Source organism: Fusarium poae, chromosome 2 (genome assembly GCF_019609905.1).
Source record: "Fusarium poae strain DAOMC 252244 chromosome 2, whole genome shotgun sequence".
In the NCBI taxonomy this organism is placed as follows: Eukaryota; Fungi; Ascomycota; class Sordariomycetes; order Hypocreales; family Nectriaceae; genus Fusarium; species Fusarium poae.
This window is the reverse complement of record NC_058400.1, coordinates 1,996,223-2,015,211: the sequence shown is the minus strand read 5'-3', so window position 1 is coordinate 2,015,211 and position 18,989 is coordinate 1,996,223. Positions and strand designations below refer to the sequence as shown.

Here is an 18,989-nt window from a genome sequence, read left to right as displayed (position 1 = left end):
TTGTCAGCGCCAGCCTATGATTGAACAACAAGCTCAACAAGCGATCATTCGCGCCTGTTACGCTTGCGCAAACCCCGACAACGGATGCCAAGAGCGGCATTATTTTCTCCTACCGCCATCGGCCGACATGCTTTGTTATCTGTTCCGTCCCTCAGCTCGTTGTGATTGGAATTAACCAGCCTCCTCCATCATTTGGATGAATTCTTCCAAGTTGACGCCGCCCTTGCCTTCATGATCCAGATGCTCGATCATGCTCTGAATTTCCTCGTCTGTCATCGTTCTCTCTTCCTTGATATCAGAAGCTAGACGTCGCATGTCTTCGAATGAAATCACACCATCGCCATCGTAATCAAACATGTTGAATACCTTTGTCGCTTCTTGTCTAGGATCCCGACTGGCTAGTAGCTTTGCGGCACATAACCGGAACTGATCCAAGTAAACGTAGAGGCGGTTGACAGGGCAGGTATGCGGATCTTGCCATTCGGGAGGTACTGAGCCGTAGGATTGTAGTTCTCTGAAATAGTCGGGCTTGGACATATCAAAACCTAGAGCCGCCAGCGAGTGTCGGAATTCGTAACTGTTGAGCCATCCCTTCTTTTTCATATCCATCAAGTCAAACTGGCAGGAGTGATTATTAGCGAGAGTCGTCTCGATGCGAGTCGGGTTCAGCTTACAACTTCGTCAATATGTTCGCGATCCTCTTCAGGAATCGTGCTATAGTCCTCGTTCGCCGAAACCTGAGGAGCAACAGGTTGTCTTGATTGTGGAGGAATTCCGGAGCCACCTAGCGAGCGCCCTTGAAAGGTAGTGCGTGGCGTCGCATGCGAATTCATGGTGGTGATGATGATTACTGAATGTGGCTGGCAGTATTCGGGAAAAAAAGCAGTAGCCGAGTAATCGGTATGGGATATAATCGCGCTGTGATGCAAAAAGTAATGCGACAATTCGAGGCTAGTTATGATCGCGAAGCTCAAAAATAGAAAAAAGCACTATACGGGATGTCGGGAAGACGTTGGAAGAGAAAGGCGCAAGGGTTGGCTTGGTGTTGTTGCTTGTAGTCAATTCGCTGAGATCTAGCTTGGGTTGCGACGCGACTACAGACGCAGACGCGGTGTACGACTACCCAACTTAAAAAAATGGCACTAACACATTTCGAGGCAGATGTTTACCCATGGTCAAAGTATTAAAAAATAGCATTGTTCCCTTATATGCGATCACAAAAATGATAAACATATGCGATTGAAGAACTTGTTCATCGGGATCAAGTACTTCGATCCGAGTATCGACTAATAAAATCTGTTTTTGGTGGACAAACAATGTGATCATCCGTTGCTGTGAACTACCTACCTGAGTTTGTTTCCGAAGGTGGGGATAAAAAGGAGTGCTGAAGGAACTATGGATGCAAAGTTGTCATTATCTTGCTGCCATTGAATCTTCCAAAGGCTTTCACAGCTGACATCAAGCAGTTGAATAATAGATTTAAAAGCATAATTAGTAATTGGCATATTACAAAGAACAAGTGATGAAGAGACATGTCACATGGAAGACCATCTTATGGTAACTCTTGATACAGCCCGCAGGGGTAACAAATGTTAGCGCGAGACCAGAATTTGCCACTTAGCTTTTTCTTTAATAAATTACTCTATAATAAAGCTACTTAGAAGCAGAAAAATAGTAGCTTTATATTCTAAAGACTATAAGTTAGAATCTAATCTATTTTTCTCTATTTTTCTAGCTTTCTTTACTATATCCTTCTAGGATTAAAAATAAACTGGATCTCAGTATCAAACTAACATTTGTTACCCCTGCGGGCTGTACTCAGGCGCCTTGATGGCCAATAGGCCAATTAGAACGCGCGACTAGCTGATATTGAGTCTGCCTTGGTACCTTTGTGACAGGTAGATGCAGGGCAAATCATAGGCAGCAGTGACTCAGTCAGCAAGTAGTGTGATTCCTGAATCTGATTGGTCTGAATTAGTCACCATCCCAGTTGAGACCAATCAGAGGTGGAAAGTTATTGTCTGAGGCAGCAACAAGCTACAGCCAGCCTGCCTGAAGAGCAAAGGTTCGCCCCGAAAAAAAAGCTGGCTGGATGGCAGGAGCGACAGACTGACCTCACCACCAACTTCATCGCCACGAGCTTTTGAGAGTATAAGGGTGCAACCTCTCCTGGTCCGCGCACTTTCATTATCTCTCCCATACGCTCATCTCTTTCATTTACTTAATATTGAATTTCTTCTTCTTGTGCGACCTTTCTCAGCTTTTTGCGGCCACTGCCGCTGTACAGTGCTGATTGCAGCTACATTCCCCTTGGCCCTATCATCTGCAGTGTGCTGCGACCCAGCTCGCGTTTTCACCTAGCAGCTCGAGACAAAGCTTTGCGCCATCTGTCGCGAGTGAGAGTTTTTGCTTTCATCTAATTTTCGATAACGATTATTCCTGTTGTCATCGCGATTAGCATCGATTCGTCCATCAATTTTCGCGACGAGAGCTCTTCTCCTAGCGTCAAAACGCAAACGCGCGACGACTGCTTCGCTCGTATACGAACAAGCTTACATCGACCCCGAACCGCGCCAGCTGCGTGACAACAATCATGTCCTTCGGCAGCGGTTTCGGAGGCTTCGGCCAACAAAACAATAACAATACCGCCCAACCCTCAGGATTTGGAGGTTTTGGTGCGACCAACAACACCCCTTCTACAGGTAAGCAACCTTTTTCAAACCGTTGGGATGGTCGATGGTAGCGGTGCTGATTGGAATGCTCGAAAGGCTTCGGAGCTGCCAATACTGGTGCTGGATTTGGCCAAACCAATACCACTTCTGGTGGCCTTTTTGGAGCCGGCAATAACAACACCACAGCAGGCGGCTTCGGCTCAACGACCGGTACGCATTCTGCCGAAAGCACCGTTGTCATTCGCGACTGAGAGGAAACGATGGGCAAGACATTAAATCAATATGGATGTACTAACAATCACTAGGAGGTTTCGGCGCAACCAACACTGCCAGCGGTTTCGGAGCAAAGCCAGCCTTTGGATCTACCACTGGCACAACAGGCGGCGGTCTTTTTGGCTCCGCTGCCACTAATACCACCGCTGCTACTGGCACAGGATTTGGGGGCTTCGGAAACACTGCGAACAACACCACAACATCGGCGTTCGGCAGCAACACAGGAGGCGGCATGTTCGGAGGCAACACTGCCAACAAGACTGGCTTTGGCGCCCCGGCCACCACAGGTGGTTCGCTTTTTGGTGGAGGTGGCAACACCACGGCTGGCACCTCGACTGGATTTGGTTCTGCCTTCGGTAGCGCCAACACCAACACCATTGGCGGCGCTGCAGGCGACCCTCCCGGTACCGCTGTTACCGCTTTCCAGGCCCATACTGAGAAGGAACCCAATAGTTCTTCTACCAACTCATACCAAAACATCCTGTTCCAGGACCCTTACCAGAAGTGGTCTGCCGAGGAACTTCGGCTCACTGATTATGTTCAAGGGAGACGGCATGGTAATGCTACTGGTGGTGGTGCGTTTGGTGTGAGCTCTGGTTTTGGCGGAGGGTTTGGCGCTAACACGAACACCACCACGACTTCAGGTTTCGGAGCGAACACAACGAACAACACTGGCGGCGGTCTCTTTGGATCGAACACAACAAACAACACCGCTGTCCCGAGCACTGGCTTTGGTTCTACTGGCTTTGGTGCCACTGCGAACAACAACACCGCTACTGGTGGAGGAATGTTTGGCAATACCGCGAACAAGCCCGCCGGAGGTCTATTCGGAAGTAACACTACGCAGACGAATACGACCGGCGGTGGCCTCTTCGGGGGAGGGGGAAACACTGGTACAACAGGTGGTTTCGGCGCGACAAACACGACTGGAACCGGCTTTGGTCAGACGAACACCAACACCGCGGGAGGCGGTCTCTTTGGCAACACCCAGAACAAGCCTGCTGGCACCGGCTTCAGCTTTGGCAACACAAATACGAACAATGCTACGAGTGGATTTGGAGCGACTGGTACAACGAACAGCGCTTTCGGAGCGAACAACACGACCCAGAGCACAGGCGGTGGCCTCTTTGGCGGTAACAATAATACCCAAGCTGCTGGCACTGGTGGTGGCCTCTTCGGCCAGAACAACAACCAGGCTCAGCAAACTACTGGCGGGGGTCTTTTCGGTGGCCAAAACAACCAGACTCAGCAACAATCGGGTGGTTTGTTTGGCAATAAGCCTGCTGCTCCCGCCGGGGGTGGAGGTCTGTTTGGAGGAGGTACTACGGCCCAGGCGAATACTGGCGGTGGTCTCTTTGGGGGTGCCCAGCAACAAACAAACACCACTGGATTTGGTGCAGCTAACAACAACACAGCTTCTGGCGGTATGTTTGGCAACAAGCCCGCTGCTCCTAGTGGGGGCTTGTTTGGAGGAGGTGCTACCACGCAGACGAACACTGGCGGCACTGGCATGTTTGGTGGACTGGGTTCGAATAACCAGGCCCAGCAGAACACCGGCGCCGGTCTCTTTGGCAACAACAACAACCAACAGCAGAAGCCTGGTGGTCTCTTCGGAAGCAGCACAACTAACACCAGCGGCGGCCTCTTCGGTGGCCAGAATAACCAAAGCGCTGGTAACTCAATGTTTGGCGGCAGTACGAACCAACAGCAACAAAACGGATCCTCAATTCTCGGCAACAGCCAGTCTGCCAGTGCTCCTCAGGGTCTGACTGCCAACCTTAACGATGTTTCTGCATTCGGATCTCCTGGCCTGTTCGCCGGTCTGGGAGGAAACGAGGTCCAGAACCCCGGCCCACTCGCTACCCCCCTTAGCGGCGGCTCCAAGCCGAGGAGGAGCTCCATCTTGCCCATGTACAAGCTGGCTCCTGCCTCAGCCTCTCGATACGCCACTCCTCAGAAGCGAGGTTTTGGATTCTCTTATAGTGCGTATGGAACTCCTTCGGGCAGTCCAGCTAGCAGCATTTCCAGCACACCTGGCAACCTCGGTCACAGCCTGCTAGGATCCAGCAGATCCGGAAATCTCAGCAAGAGCTTGTCAAGCAATAACTTGCGTCGTAGCTTCAATACCGAAGACAGTATCCTTGCCCCTGGAGCTTTCTCTAATGGATCTCAGCCCAGATGGTATGGCAGTACTGGCTCGAAGAAGCTTATTATCAACCGAGACATTAGAAGTGATCTCTTCTCTACCCCCCAAAAGGATAAAGCTGTCGATAATGGAACCGGTTCTCGCAAGTTGTCTAAGCGTGTTAGCTTTGATACCACCAATGTTGATATGGATGATAGCACCCCTGTGCGCGGTGCTCTTCCTGCTGCTAGCGATGTCGATAGTCCCGCTAACGATGAGACCCCTCGCCAGACCCGCTCAACCAACGCTTCACCCGGCTCAAAGACCCCCGAGATGGAGGAAGTCAAGGGCAATGAGCTGGCTATCGTCCATGAGGAGGACATCACTGCGACCCCAGAGACATCCTCTACCACTGCTTCTGACAGCACCCCTGGCCAGTACTGGATCTCACCTCCCATGGAGGATCTTGAGAAGTTGAACCGTATGCAGCGACAGAAGGTCGACCAGTTCACTGTGGGACGCGACAATGTTGGTTACGTCTCTTTCAAGGTCCCTGTTGATATCAGCAACATTGATCTCGCTGACATTTGCGGCACTCTGATTGTGCTCGAGCCTCGTTCTGCCACTGTTTACCCCGTTTCCGCTAAGAAGCCACCGGTCGGAAAGGGTCTCAACGTACCTGCTAGAATTGCTCTTGAGCAGTCATGGCCTCGTGGTGGTCGTGATAAGAAGATTGCTAGCGACCCTAAACGATTTAACAAACATGTGGAGCGTCTCAAGCGAATCGAAAACACGACTTTCGAGAGCTACGACAAGGATACTGGCATCTGGGTTTTCTCAGTTGAACATTTCACTACCTATGGTCTCGATGATGATGACTCTGATGATGAGGATATGATCGAGGACGACGCTGTTCCCACACAAGCCTTTAATGCCTCGATCGGTTCTGTCGACTCCATGATGGAAAACGATGGCTTCAACTTCGGGAGTCCCCATGGCCTACCCGGCGGATTTGATGAGCAGCCACAAGCTTTGGAAACTCAGATGTCTGGTAAGCAGTCTTTTTTAGGGGTTAGCTCCGCGGATTCTGCACCCAACGATGTCAGGCTGTCCCTCGAGGAGGAATACGCCGATGACATGGGTGACGAATATGACGTGTCCGAGGATGAAGACATGGCGAGGTCTTCTCTCGAACAGCATCTGGCCGCGGAGCTCGACGATATCTCGTCCGAGGGTGTCCCAGAAGCCGTCAAGGCTACCCCTGGAGGCATTCTCAGAGCTAGGATGCGAGCTGTCAAGGACTCTGCTGGTCCAATGCAGCTCGAAGTCGCAGATGGCGACGATTGGATGGAAATGTTGAGAAAGACTGTCAGCCCGGTCAAGCGAGACCGACAACGTTTGAAAGAGATGAATGAGTCCCCATCGAGAAAAACCGGTGTGCTGATTGACCTTGACAAGAGTGGATCTGACAATATGCGGAAATCATCAATCTGGAGGAAGAGCACAGCAAAGCAAGACAGATTGGATAATCTTGCGGCAAGCACCATTGGTATGGATAAAGGTCGTGGATTTGCGACTAGCATCGATCTCATGAACTCACTGTTTGAGAAACCCAAGCCAGCACCCCAGAACATGCAAGCCTCAATGTCTGGCAAAGGCTTTCCCAAGGTCGGTTCCCTAGTTGTATCCTGATTGACCCCACAATATAATATACTGGAGGTTTATGTATCTATGATTTTATATTACCTGAATTGAAGCTAAATTTGAATTTGAATAGTGGCCCTACCAGAGACAAGACAAGACAATAAGCTTGGACGGATACGAGAAAGCCTTCCACGATGCTGCCCGACCTACCTGGGGACCGGACGAGATGCTTGTTGTACCTCGACCCCTGGTCTCGGATGCTGGTCGACGATCCCTTACTCAACATGCCGATATTCTTTCTTTCCAGCGCTCTACAGTACAGACTGAGAATCAAGAGGTCCGCTTGGCCACCTTTGCAACCGAGGTTTGTTGGTCCGTGGATGAGCGATTGACATAAACTGACTAGTCGTATAGCACTCTAAGCGATACCTCGGCAACCAGGATAAGCTTACTGACATTCAAATTGTTGATGATGTCCCTTTTGCGACACTTAACGCTGCTCATCTCCAGGATGTTTTCCATCATCAGGACATGAACGATCCTGCAAGCATGCAGGAGAAGCATGTGTGGGAGTTGGCCAGCATTCTCTTCGACCCGCTCGACACATCTACACAACATGAACATCTCATTCGCAGAACCAAGCTTTCTCACTTCTGGTCTCATTTGGTGGACTCGGCTTCATCCACAACCATCGGCCTTGCAAGGTCGAGCGACGAAAAGGCTGTCGCTTGTTTGGCCGGCCATCGCATTATCGAAGCCTGCAAGCATCTTCTTGATGGAAAGAACTTCCGCCTCGCCACACTGGTTCCTCTCATTGGCACCAGTGACGCCGCCAAGAAGGACATGCGAGATCAGCTCAAGGCTTGGCATGAATCGAAAATGCTTTCAGAGTTTTCGGAATCGATCCGTACCATCTACGAGCTTCTCTCGGGCAATGCATGCGTCTGTGAAGGGATGAAGGGCGTGCCTGTCGAGGATCGTCTGGATTCTTTTGTCATCTCGAAGAAGTTTGGTCTTGACTGGAAGCAATCTTTTGGCCTTCGCCTTTGGTACTCAATTGGCGAGGACGATGATTTGGCAGCCGCGGTGACTGGGTTCAAGAATGATGTTGACCAGGAGAGAGAATATCTGCCACTGCCTTGGTATATCGATCAAGGTGTGAAGCCTCTGTGGGATGATGTAGACGCAGATCGTCGACAAGATCTTCTCTGGGGTCTTTTACAAATGTATGCCAGCGATGCCTCTGACCTTGAGGCTGTGTTGCGTCCAGAGAACTCACAGCTTTCTCCTCTTGATATGCGTTTGACCTGGCAGCTTGGTCTCGCTCTTTCATCCAGCGGCAAGGTCTCTTTTGGCCAAGATGGCGCAGAGAAGGCTGACGCAGCTACCGTGGCGTTCGCTTCCCAACTTACGAGCGCCGGTGAATGGCTCGAGGCTGTATTCGTTCTGTTGCATCTGAGCAAGCCACTTGCCCGCAAGATGGCCATCCAGGAACACCTCGCGCGACATGCTGGTCTTATTGGAGATGAAAACTCGTCCGCGTTTAGCATTCTTACAGAGAAGTTTCTGATCCCTTCATTGTGGATTTGGGAGGCCCTGGCTTTGTACATGCGCAGCGTGAAGAAGGATGCCTACTTGGAGGTTCAGTGTTTGCTGCGCGCTGACTCCTTTGTGGAGGCTCATCGTGTTCTCGTCAAGGAGGTTGCACCACTCGCCATCGTCGAGCGCGACTACGCAAACCTCTCCGCTCTCATCTCTCAATTTGAGGGCCGACAGGAACTCATCTCTGATTGGTCATTGGGAGGTGAGATCTACAGCTTCTTCCTTGCTCTGATTCAGCACCGCGCCAAGCATGAGATTACGCCGCAGCCCGTGCTGGAGAAACTCCTCGCTGGTCTGCACGCGATGGATGAAGAAGCAGGAGATGCTGGCGTTTTAAGATATGCTGCTGTGTCGGACATGGCGGATGAGACTGCCAAGGAGATTATCAAGGCCAGTAAGAAGAAACAGGTATGTTTACGTCGATATGCTTTCGTCAGGACACATGACTAACTGGACAATTTTTAGGATAAGGAACTGAGGTCTAGAATACTCAACTTGCCTCTGACACAAGACCGTCTATTGGCTTACTCGGTCGATTTGAGCATGGAACGATACCGCGAAGTAATGTCCCACTAGGAGAAGGGCAAGGATCGGAACTGTATAGGAATGACGCCGCATTGGAGTGGCTTTACGGTGATTTAGTAATATCTTTTTTATTGGAGAATGCAGTCAAAAGAGTGCCTCTTGAAGTTGAGTCAGAGCAGGAGCGGAGCATCAATGGTCTCAAAAACAGACCACATTGTAGAATAGTCTAAATAGTCATAAGGAGCATGAAGGAAAAGAATTTTGGGATCTCAATTTCTTCGGGTGACGTTTATAAGTTTATGATCGAGTTTGGTAGCAATTAAATTACACAGAGAATAGTTAGCAATACAAGCAATCAAACGAAATATAGAGGAGAGAATACGTCAAGTCTTGAGCGAAGTGCGGTTGATGGATGGACTTGGTACTGAACGTGGGGTTGAGTGGATCATCAACCTCAACCTCAGCAAATGTTTATGCCCTGTAAACAAACCAAGAGAAGTCAGAAGTCATGTCTAAACCTAAAAACTGGCCAGATGGCTTCCCTTATCTCAGGGCTCCTCTTCACGATAAGAGTTTGACCCAAACACAGATTCAGACTCTCAAAAGCAAACCCTCTCTGTCAAGCGACATCCCCATTATCCCATCAGCCTCAACAACAACGCCATGTAACCTTGTCAAGATTCAACCCATCTCCGAACCTTCACATCCAGCCAATGGCCAATGCGGTCTCTTTGCAGCGCAACATCTAGCGCCTGGTAGTTTCATCCTCGCGTACCTGGGCCGTGTACATTCAGGCACCGCATCGTCAACTGAGAGCGACTACGATTTGTGGCTGGACCGCGAGATGGACGCTGCGGTTGATGCGGCGAATGAAGGGAATGAAGGACGCTACGTGAATGATTTTAGAGGCGTGGGAGATAGGGCAAACGCAGAGTTTCGCACAGTTTGGTGTGAGAGATGGGGAGAGTTTTGTGTGGGAGTTTGGGTTTTGGGAGGTGGAAAGAAGAAGAAGGGAGTTGGAATCAAGAAGGGAGAAGAGATTCTTGTCAGTTATGGAAAAGGATTCTGGGGTCAGAGACAGGTGCAGGAATACGAACATGACTACGAGCACGAGTATCGAGGGGGCCAAGAAGAGGAGGGAGACGCTAAAGAGAGCAAGTAATTATTACCATTTTGGCAGATGGTATTTAGATCGAGCTACGATCCATCATCTGAATATTCTAAACACCTGAACTGTCCAACTATCCCTGAAACTATAAGGATGACCATGGTCAACCTCCTTTCCTGTGACAACACAGAGCTTGGCTACCAAGCTTTAGAGGTAGGCACGAGATGTAGATGCAATTCTTCTACACAGGTTGACGGACATGGGCGGCGTATGGCGGCGCGGGAACACTCTGCTCCTGTCTGCACACTTGATCATCCTCGGGGACCACGGGGGCCACGGGGGAAGGATAGTCGTTGAGTTCGATAGCCTCATCTCTGGGAGGCGCATACTTCCGCGAGAACCTCCACAAGTTCCAGGCCTGGAAGAGCATGGTGATGAAAATGAAGAAGAAGCACATAAAGTCATGGCCCGCTCCGTCCCCTTTTCTACCCGTTCTGTTCTCTTTGCAGCGCTTCGACCGGAACGCTGATGAGCTGAACATGAGACATATTTGCAAGCCTACGAGGACCCAGATGTTACGATTCAGTCCCGCAGCGTAGATCTTGACGGGCTCGGGTACTAGAAAGAGATTGTTAGTCTTTGAGTCGTAAACTACGGACCAAGGAGTAGGATGATGCTAATCTACCTTCTTCATCGATAGTCTGGGGACGTTGAATCTTGCGTGATACTGCCAGGGCCAGGACAGTGTTTGCTATAGCTGTCACGATGGTAATTCCAATGAGAACAACTGCGTATCGGTTAGTATACGGGATACTGATCAACAAGAACAAGGATCAAAGAAGTCTCACAGTGAAGTACCACGCGCTTGAGTTCTGAAAGCTCCGACATGCTCAGGATATCCACCGAGACAAACCCGGAAGAGGATGAGAGGGTTTTGTTGTTGACCGTGATGGTGGTGTTCACGCTTGACATTTGGGTAGGACCACGATTCGGAGGTGGTACAGCGTGCAAGACCAGCTGGAGGAGGGAAATAACGCAAGACGAAGTCAAGAAATATAGCGCGGACGACATGTTTGCTTGTGATAAACTTGCCAGCGAGTATAAGATATGGGCACATCCTAGGCTATATATAATCGTGAGGGGTACAAACCATAACTTCAAGATTTATTGAGAAAGTATAAGTAAAAGTGAAAGTGCCACTATTCACAGATCCGAATCCAGTTTTCATACCTCCTTCAAAGTCTCTTTTCTCTTCTAGGTTTCGTAGTAACAAGCCTCAAGGATTCCGTCATCAGGTTTGCCCTCTAGAATCTCCCCAGTCCAATAAGGGAGGATAAATGATGTAAATACAAGGCCATTGAAGAGCACAAGAAGTAGAAGCAACCACCCCTGAGCCTTAGGGTCGAATCCGAAATGCACCATCGAGTCAATCCACACAAAAGTCACTGTAGCCCACATGATCATGGTCACCCTTCTGATTAGTTTGACCTCTTTCCTAAGAGTGACTGGATTTCCTTTTATTACTTACTTAGCAAGTGAACCAATATAAAATAGGGGGGCAGGCTCTGTACTTACTATGATGTAAGGTTGGCCCATGGTGAAGGCGTGTGAACATGTAATGAGGGAGAACAACGAGTAACGAGAAGTGTACGGCCAGATCTAATTGTCGTTTAGTATTGATATGAAGATCTTCCAAAAGAAGGTGAGTTCTTACATATCACACAGAAGGGATCCAAAGAGGTCGCTTCCATGATGGGCGATCTACCAGGCATGCCTGGAGTGATTGTTGATAGTGACTGAAAGTCCATAGTGTTCGATCTTGAGCATAGATTAAGAATCGCATCGCTGGTGCTATGGTTTAGAAGAATATTTGAGGCGGAGTGCTTTATAAAGTAAAAGGATCAAAGCTCTCACAACAACCACTTCTCGTCTCCTTATATAAACTTCACACAAATCAGCGCAACGAACTATCTTTTACCTTTACAAATTCTTTCCATTTCCCTTAAATTAAACAGGTGGTCCTTTTCTCTGCCTTCATTCCTTACTCCAATCACCTTTTCTTTTCAACAGTTTTCCCACAAGTCAACTCGACTCAACTCGAACAACATGAAGCCTGATGATGAGAATTTTGCTGCTATTTGGTGGTCGCCATGTTAGTACATCATCACAGATTATAAACAACTTATTTTTACTAACGATTACTAGTCCTCAAGTACGGTGGAATTGCTTTATTCCAAATTGCGGTCTTGTGCTTGGGATCACAGATCCACAGAGATATTCACCTGTGTATGTCGATCATTTATCTTGTCATTACTAATATCTCAGGTTCATTCACTAACGGAACTCTTGCTCCAATAGCTAGTCCCGAGTTGCAGCAATGCTTCCGTGCTCACTCACAAGCCATGGTCAACTTCGCCGTCATCATGGTCCTGGCCGAGTGGTACGCATCCATCGTTGTCGTGACCCTCGATGGACCTTTCATTATCATCATCTATATCTTCATTGCCCAACTTTTCGTCACGCTTCTTTATTTCCTTCTTCCCTTTGAGTACTACGATATGGCCGTCGAGGAAGAAGAGCGGTTACAAAACCAGGACGAAGAGAAGATGTCCATGATGGATGAAGACGAAGACCTTGACAGGATTTTGTCTCTCACTGCTGTGCCCGCCAGCGTTGTCTCAACCCCTCGAAACGATAAGTCTGCAGTTGTTGGCTATGGGACTATGGCAAACTTTCGGCAGATGCCCGGTCCCGGAAATTCTAGCCCCGTCTAGGATAGGAGAGCGAGATTGGAGCTGAGGCTGAGGCTCGTGGAGGGGAGGAATGGTCACAGGTTGAAAGGCCAAGGTTGAAAGGCCAAGGTTGTTCATGTTCTGATCAAACTCACAAAGATACCATGGGGGGCTTATCTACTGTTTCTCTGACATTTGATTCATGAGCGGATTCGAGAAAATGCAACTCAGTCTTCATTTCAATAATGTAAACGTATCGAGTCCATATCGAGAGCCAGCATTGTCCCGTTATCAGATTAGAATTACAACGAATCCCGTCAAGTAACTGGCTACCATTATGTAACTGAGAAATTGACCAACATATTTCAGTGTGGAGACAAATAATCTAAGTCTAATCTAAATTGGATAAACCGAGTTGGCAATTTATGCTACTTTTTATCTGGGGCTTAACTCTTATGATAGTCTCAGAGTTGCCTTACATTTGATATAGGTGCTTGACTCGATTAATTCATCACTTCTTGGCCATTACACCACCCACTTAATAATGAGCTTACAGGAAAAGAACAATTATAGAACTACTGTTCAATATAGATCGAACCCGAGTATGAAATGCCATGGCTCGAACCATGAAGACAAAACAAGGTAGCCGTAGGACTGCGGCACGGTTGCATCCTTTGTTGCTAACATCCCACAATTATTCTCAATAGAAAGAAGAGTGTAAACCAGAACAACCTGTTGTTTTCTAAATGAGATTGATGAACAATACGAGAGGGTATAGATATTATAGAAGAACAACAGAATGCGCCAACTATGTTATTGTTCAGCAACAAGAACCCCCAAATTGAACACGAGATGATGTACAGTTGAACAACGGCCAGTATACATGACATTTCTCAGTCATTATATGTCGGTATTGTACTATAAAACTTCAGTTCCGTCTCGTAAAGATGATATAGCCAAACAACTCAACATCTAGCACTACAAGCTAACAACCAACTTCAGCATCACTCAAGCAAATCTGCTAACAAACAATCGCTAAAACAGATTCCTCTTCAAAACCGAAAACATGGCTCCTGTCCGAGAGTTACGCGTTACCAAACCTGCCCACAGGGGGTATCGCAGTGGTCGCAGTGGTCCCGGTCCCGCATCTCTCAGGACGAAGGTGAATTACTTCGCCCACACCAACTTCTCGCCAACTGACCCAGGCCGAAGCCACAAAGACCGTGAGGCAGCTTTTCTTCAGGCAGAAAAGCTTGATTCACCGTCTGTCATGGTTGCCTCGATCAACGAGGCAGCTGATGACTGGGATTGTACGGGCTGCAGTGAGAAAGTCCGTTTGCTGGCGAAGAGCTTCGCCTTGAAGTGCCATATCGAGGCCGGTGTAGGCCCTACCTCCCAACCCTCCAATGGTATTGATGTCGCAGGCATTGCATCCCCTGCGACAGAAGCTAACAGTGTCGAGTTAGGTCCAAGAAGCGCCATTGCTAAGAACATTGAAGATCTTAGACGACAGACGCTAAACAAAGATGTAGGTAACCGCCAGCCCTTCTACGGAGTCCACCAGGCCCATTTTGATCTAAGCCGAGGAGAGTCAGTAACTGTGCATATGCGTGATACAGACAAGGTGTACCGCAAACAGGACCTCCAGCTGGGAACGATCATTTCTGCCCCCTTTCATAGTCAGAAACGGGACGATACGGTGTCGACACAAGACTACAATACTGGAGTGTCAGCCTTTGGTGCTGTGTACTCCAAGTATCGCAAAATGATCGTGATTGAGTGTTGGGCCGAGCATGTCGTCTGCTTGCCCATCTACAGCTACAATGGCAAAGGTCTAGAGAGACGCCGAGGTATGGCGGCTGAGTACATGGATATCCGTGACACCGATGACAAGCGTCCTGCGCCGGGAGACACTTGCGACAAGCCGTTGCTCGCTATTCGTGACGACAGCTGGGCCGGTAGGAACACGTTCATTGCAGGTAGGTCAGTTGTCAAGCTAACTGAGAGGGCAGTTCATCTGGTGTTCCAGAAGTGCTCCATCGAGGGCAAAGTCGAATGGACCGATTTCCTACGGTTGTACAAGGAAGTAGCCACGTTGAACCACACCAAAGCCCTCGAAGTGTTTGGCGAGCCTAAGCCCATCGAGTCTAAGTAGGGTCATTGTGTCCTGGTAAACTAACCACGGTAAGGAACAAGGTGAGCGAGCAGCTTCTCCAACACTAACTCTATTTCAGCACTAACATAGATACACTCTTTTAATCAAGTTTCCTTTGTTTTGCTTTCTATCCCTGAATGATGATTGATTGGCCCCTGATAATACTAAGGACGCTATAGCCTGTGACTGTCTAAATGATTCAATAACAAAATGCGCTTGCTACAAACAAAAGCCTCTATCGTATGAGCGATAAAGCTAATAAAGCAAACCACGCCGTTCCTCCAAGGTATAATAAACACAACCGTAAACAAACTCTCATCACCTGTGGCCACCCGCTCTCAGGTATAATAATTATTTAAATATCCTCTCCTTCAGCGTCAACATCCTCCTCGCCTTCGACAGCTTGCTCTCCATTTTCGTCCGCCACGGAGGCTTTTCGTGTAGCAGCAGCATTCCTATTATTAGCTTTTGTTCCATTAACCCGCGTCGACACCACGACTGAGTCTTCTGCTGGCTCTTCAACTGCCACTTCCTGATCTGGGTCGTTCCCTTCGGTAATGGCTCGTAGCTTGGTTTGCTTATCCTGCCACCCGGGTGGCAGACCAGGACCACTAGTTGCGTTTCCGTAGTCAGATTTCTTTGTGCCCTTGGGCCATCGACCTGGCCCACGGCCTGTGCCACCAGTCTTTTTCTTAGATGAGCTCTTGGGCCTGGATGATGATGATGTGCGATGGCTGCCGCTGTTGCGTTTTTGCCTTGGGGCACTACTAGTAGTACGAGGCACGGTCGGACGGCTAACGCTTGGTCTTGCCCTTTCACGTCTACCTCCAGGAACAGCCGGGAATACCTCGAAGCGGGTATACGGAATATCCCGATATGGCTTTAGCCAAGCAGGCGGGCCATCATTTTCTGTATCCTTCATCTCCACATCCTTATCTTTCTCTTCCCCAGGAGTTACATCCTCGATTGACGGGACTGGGCCTGGCTCAGCACTGTCATCGTCGACGACATCATCCTGAGCTTCGCCGTTAACGTTCGCTTCAGTATCAGCACCAGTCTCGACATTTGTAGTTTCCTCATTCCTTTCTCCGTTTATTAGGGACTGGCCTCCAGTGCCAGTTGTTCCAAGTCCTTCATCGACCTTGGCCTCGTCGTCTTCCCTTGGTGCAATAGTGTTTATTGGGGGGCCCAACTCAAAGTTGACGGCATTGCTTCGGCCCATAACATATGGTGTCCAGACAAGGGCTTCGGGCTTCAGCTGCACATAGCCCTTTGCCTCCCATTTGGCCACATATTGTCGGCAATAGTCCACGTCAACTCTGAAGGCATAAGTCTTGGTCTGTGGATCCCTGACGAGAGCCCTTAGACCCTCCAGGGCGGATATAACATCATCTGGTGTCATGCCGGTATTGTCGGATATACGCTTGATACCAAGCCCCTCTGTCGCGTACTTCTCCTCTTTCATCACTGTCAAGAAATACCGACACATAACTAGACGCCAGTAATTACGGTATGAAACTAGACCCATATCCGACAACGGCTTTTCTGGTGAGCCAGTTTTCTCCTCAACTTTTGTAAGCAAGTATGAGAAATCAATAAGTAAGTTACCATAGCCTTTCCGCTGGTGTATTGGTAGTGTGAGAATACAAGAGACATTGTTTTGGCTACTTGCTCGCTTTTCCTTTGAGAAGTACCCCACAAAGTGGTATCCTGTCTCGTTGTATTCGCACAAGACGTAGAAGAGGAATGGTTCCACGTCGTAGTATAACGTTTTCGAGCCTAAAAATAGCTTGGCAAGAAGGCACAGGTTCTGGCAGTAGACTGGATTTTTGCGGCCGTCAACTTCGAAAACCGAGACAGATCCGTGTCGATAGATCTCGTCTCCCGGTGGATGCTTGGCTGGGCATTTGAGTTTGTGCCGCCAGGCAACGTAGTCTGATGCCATGTATTTGAGGCAGAACTCGCAGATGTACAGTACCCGAGTTGTGCAGTACTCGGCAGGATATGGCGCAGCATACCACGTGTCAATTTCCCATCCACCAAATTCGATGCACTCGATATGGCTGGCATTGTCAGCCGTCTTCTTCGCTTTCCGGACAGGCGCGTGGGCCTCTTCTTGCATGGCCAGAAGCCGTGCTCTCCATTCTTCGTCAGCCTTCTGCAAAGCATCCTTGAACCTGTTCTCGTCATCTTCGGCTGGAAGTGTTTTGGATGTGTCAGCCTCTGCTTCTGACAAAATGCCACCGTAGGGTTTGCCCTGCATTTCGTCGAGATCACAGTCGAAGTATAATGGTTGTGAATAATTGTCCGATGTAAAGGGGGTTGGGAGGACAGATATAGCTGCAATTGCGGTAGCTCTTGGTGTTGGGACTGGTCGTTGAGGAGGCGGTCTTGTGACAGTTCCAGGTTGTCGTCTGGTCTCTCTTTTTTTGCGGCCAAGAACTTCCTTCAGGTTGCCAGGCTTGACCTGGAGTTTAAGTACGAGCGACGTACGCGTGTGCTTCTGAATCGAAACTAGTGGGGACCGTGTAACCTTGAGACGTAAAGTTCTGGAGGAGTTATGTCGACTTGGTTCAGCGCTCTCATTTCGCGCCGTGCCTTCAGATGCTGCATCGTTAGACTGGTTTCGTCGGCGTTTTCTCAACGAAATCGAGTTTCCATCAGTTTCCAATGACGACGATTTGCGCTTTCTCAAGGTGCGCGGTGCCTCTCTCAGCTCCTCATCAGGCTCGTCGTCGTCTTCATGTTGTGATTCATGATGGGAGCTAGCATCCTCGTCCTCCACTTGTTGCTCAAAATAGGCTTCGCCTGAGAGTTCGGGAATTTCAGATTGTTGAGAAGGAAGTCCGGCATCATGCTCGACATCATGGTCCTCCATTACCTCGTCTTCTTCCTCGGCGTCAGATTCTTGGCCATAACAATCTGGGCATTTCCAATTATCAGGGGCTAGAAGTGTTAGCAGTGGCCAGATTTCAGGGCAAACCACACTCACTATTTTCGGTGCTCAATGCTGCGGCATCACGCGCGCATTGCTGGTGAGCTGTATATTTGTAAGCCTCTAAAAGTTTTGTTGCAGTATGAATACTTACCATTGAGGCCACAACGAGCGCAAGCCAAGTACGCCTCGAACTCCTCGCTTGGGTCGTCGTCTTCGCCTTGAGTACAGAAATGGCAGTTGTTTGTCTCTGCAGTTTCCTCATCATCGTGATCTTCTTCGGCTTCGGCAGCATCGTCCCAAGCAGCCTCCTCGTCTGACTCTTCTTCGTTGGCGCTAGCGAACTCGGATTTCTCACTTTCGCTATCTTCGTCGTCGTTATTTCTCGTTCCGGGTTGAAATTTGACAGCGCCAACGCCCTCGTCGTCTTCGTACTCTTCTCCTTCGGCATCCACATCCACATCGTCATGTTCCTCTTCAGCATCCTCCCCTTCTGCTTCCTCGTCCGCTTCATCTTCTTCGTGATCGGTTTGTAGGCTGTTGTGGGACGATAGTTGTGGGGGTGCCATGTATTCATTATCTTCCTCGCCCGATGCGTCTACATCCTCGCCTGAGGCATCGCGGTCGCTCAAGTCCATGTCGGCATTGTCTGATGGGTCTTGATCGACGCTGGACACTGCTCTATCTTCTCTAGAGCCTGTTGCAATAATTGTTGTGTCGTCTCCTGCTTCGCCTGCCGTCTCATACTCGGCATCCTCGTCTGAAACCATGACGCCTTTTTGAAGCTGCTCTTCCATTATTTGTGCGCTTGTTGTAATTACTCCCGCGTACCGGAAGTGAATGTTCTGAAACGCAGCCTATATTTTGCATAGCGATCGTTATCGGGATTTGAAGGAGCGTTTCTCGCGGTATGGTCACGTCTTGTTCATCGCTGTTACGGCTGAAGACGCGGCCTTGGATAGAGGGGCGGCGTGTGATAGATGCAGGACCAAGAATAGCCAAAAACAAAATTAACAGGTCTATCAAGTATTCGGCCTCGATTCAACCTGAGCGTTTGTAGAGAGCACAAATCCCGTAGAGATGCAACAAGTCAAGCCACTTGATCAAGTCGCGTCGACTTGGTCGATATCAAACAGCTGTCGCGGGAGCTAGTTGCCACAGTGCGTGCGACAATTGATTAATTGATTGGGCGCTGTGATCTGGTGGCACACTGTGTGG

The 18,989-nt window shown here is 49.1% G+C and overlaps 7 protein-coding genes across 7 annotated transcripts; 4 read left to right on the top strand and 3 right to left on the bottom strand.

Annotated features, from left to right (window-relative positions):
• Positions 1 to 171: 171 nt before the first annotated feature.
• On the bottom strand, positions 172 to 833 carry FPOAC1_004595 (uncharacterized protein; the record flags this gene model as incomplete). The annotated part of the gene is made up of 2 exons (XM_044849137.1): positions 172 to 618; positions 675 to 833. The coding sequence occupies 2 exons, from the start codon at positions 831 to 833 to the stop codon at positions 172 to 174; spliced, it is 606 nt and encodes a 201-aa protein (XP_044707847.1).
• A 1,760-nt stretch (positions 834 to 2,593) lies between these two features.
• Positions 2,594 to 8,892, top strand: FPOAC1_004594 (uncharacterized protein; the record flags this gene model as incomplete). The annotated part of the gene is made up of 6 exons (XM_044849136.1): positions 2,594 to 2,702; positions 2,769 to 2,882; positions 2,978 to 6,738; positions 6,848 to 7,078; positions 7,129 to 8,724; positions 8,782 to 8,892. 6 exons carry the CDS (start codon positions 2,594 to 2,596, stop codon positions 8,890 to 8,892), a joined length of 5,922 nt encoding a protein of 1,973 aa, XP_044707846.1.
• A 457-nt stretch (positions 8,893 to 9,349) lies between these two features.
• Positions 9,350 to 10,003, top strand: FPOAC1_004593 (uncharacterized protein; the record flags this gene model as incomplete). The annotated part of the gene is made up of 1 exon (XM_044849135.1): positions 9,350 to 10,003. The coding sequence occupies one exon, from the start codon at positions 9,350 to 9,352 to the stop codon at positions 10,001 to 10,003; it is 654 nt and encodes a 217-aa protein (XP_044707845.1).
• Positions 10,004 to 10,190: 187 nt separating this feature from the next.
• Positions 10,191 to 11,020, bottom strand: FPOAC1_004592 (uncharacterized protein; the record flags this gene model as incomplete). The annotated part of the gene is made up of 3 exons (XM_044849134.1): positions 10,191 to 10,567; positions 10,635 to 10,736; positions 10,798 to 11,020. 3 exons carry the CDS (start codon positions 11,018 to 11,020, stop codon positions 10,191 to 10,193), a joined length of 702 nt encoding a protein of 233 aa, XP_044707844.1.
• Positions 11,021 to 12,055: 1,035 nt separating this feature from the next.
• On the top strand, positions 12,056 to 12,723 carry FPOAC1_004591 (uncharacterized protein; the record flags this gene model as incomplete). Its single annotated transcript, XM_044849133.1, has 3 exons — positions 12,056 to 12,101; positions 12,155 to 12,235; positions 12,275 to 12,723. 3 exons carry the CDS (start codon positions 12,056 to 12,058, stop codon positions 12,721 to 12,723), a joined length of 576 nt encoding a protein of 191 aa, XP_044707843.1.
• A 1,024-nt stretch (positions 12,724 to 13,747) lies between these two features.
• Positions 13,748 to 14,836, top strand: FPOAC1_004590 (uncharacterized protein; the record flags this gene model as incomplete). Its single annotated transcript, XM_044849132.1, has 1 exon — positions 13,748 to 14,836. The coding sequence occupies one exon, from the start codon at positions 13,748 to 13,750 to the stop codon at positions 14,834 to 14,836; it is 1,089 nt and encodes a 362-aa protein (XP_044707842.1).
• Positions 14,837 to 15,191: 355 nt separating this feature from the next.
• Positions 15,192 to 18,568, bottom strand: FPOAC1_004589 (uncharacterized protein; the record flags this gene model as incomplete). The annotated part of the gene is made up of 3 exons (XM_044849131.1): positions 15,192 to 17,782; positions 17,829 to 17,876; positions 17,926 to 18,568. 3 exons carry the CDS (start codon positions 18,566 to 18,568, stop codon positions 15,192 to 15,194), a joined length of 3,282 nt encoding a protein of 1,093 aa, XP_044707841.1.
• Positions 18,569 to 18,989: the final 421 nt, after the last annotated feature.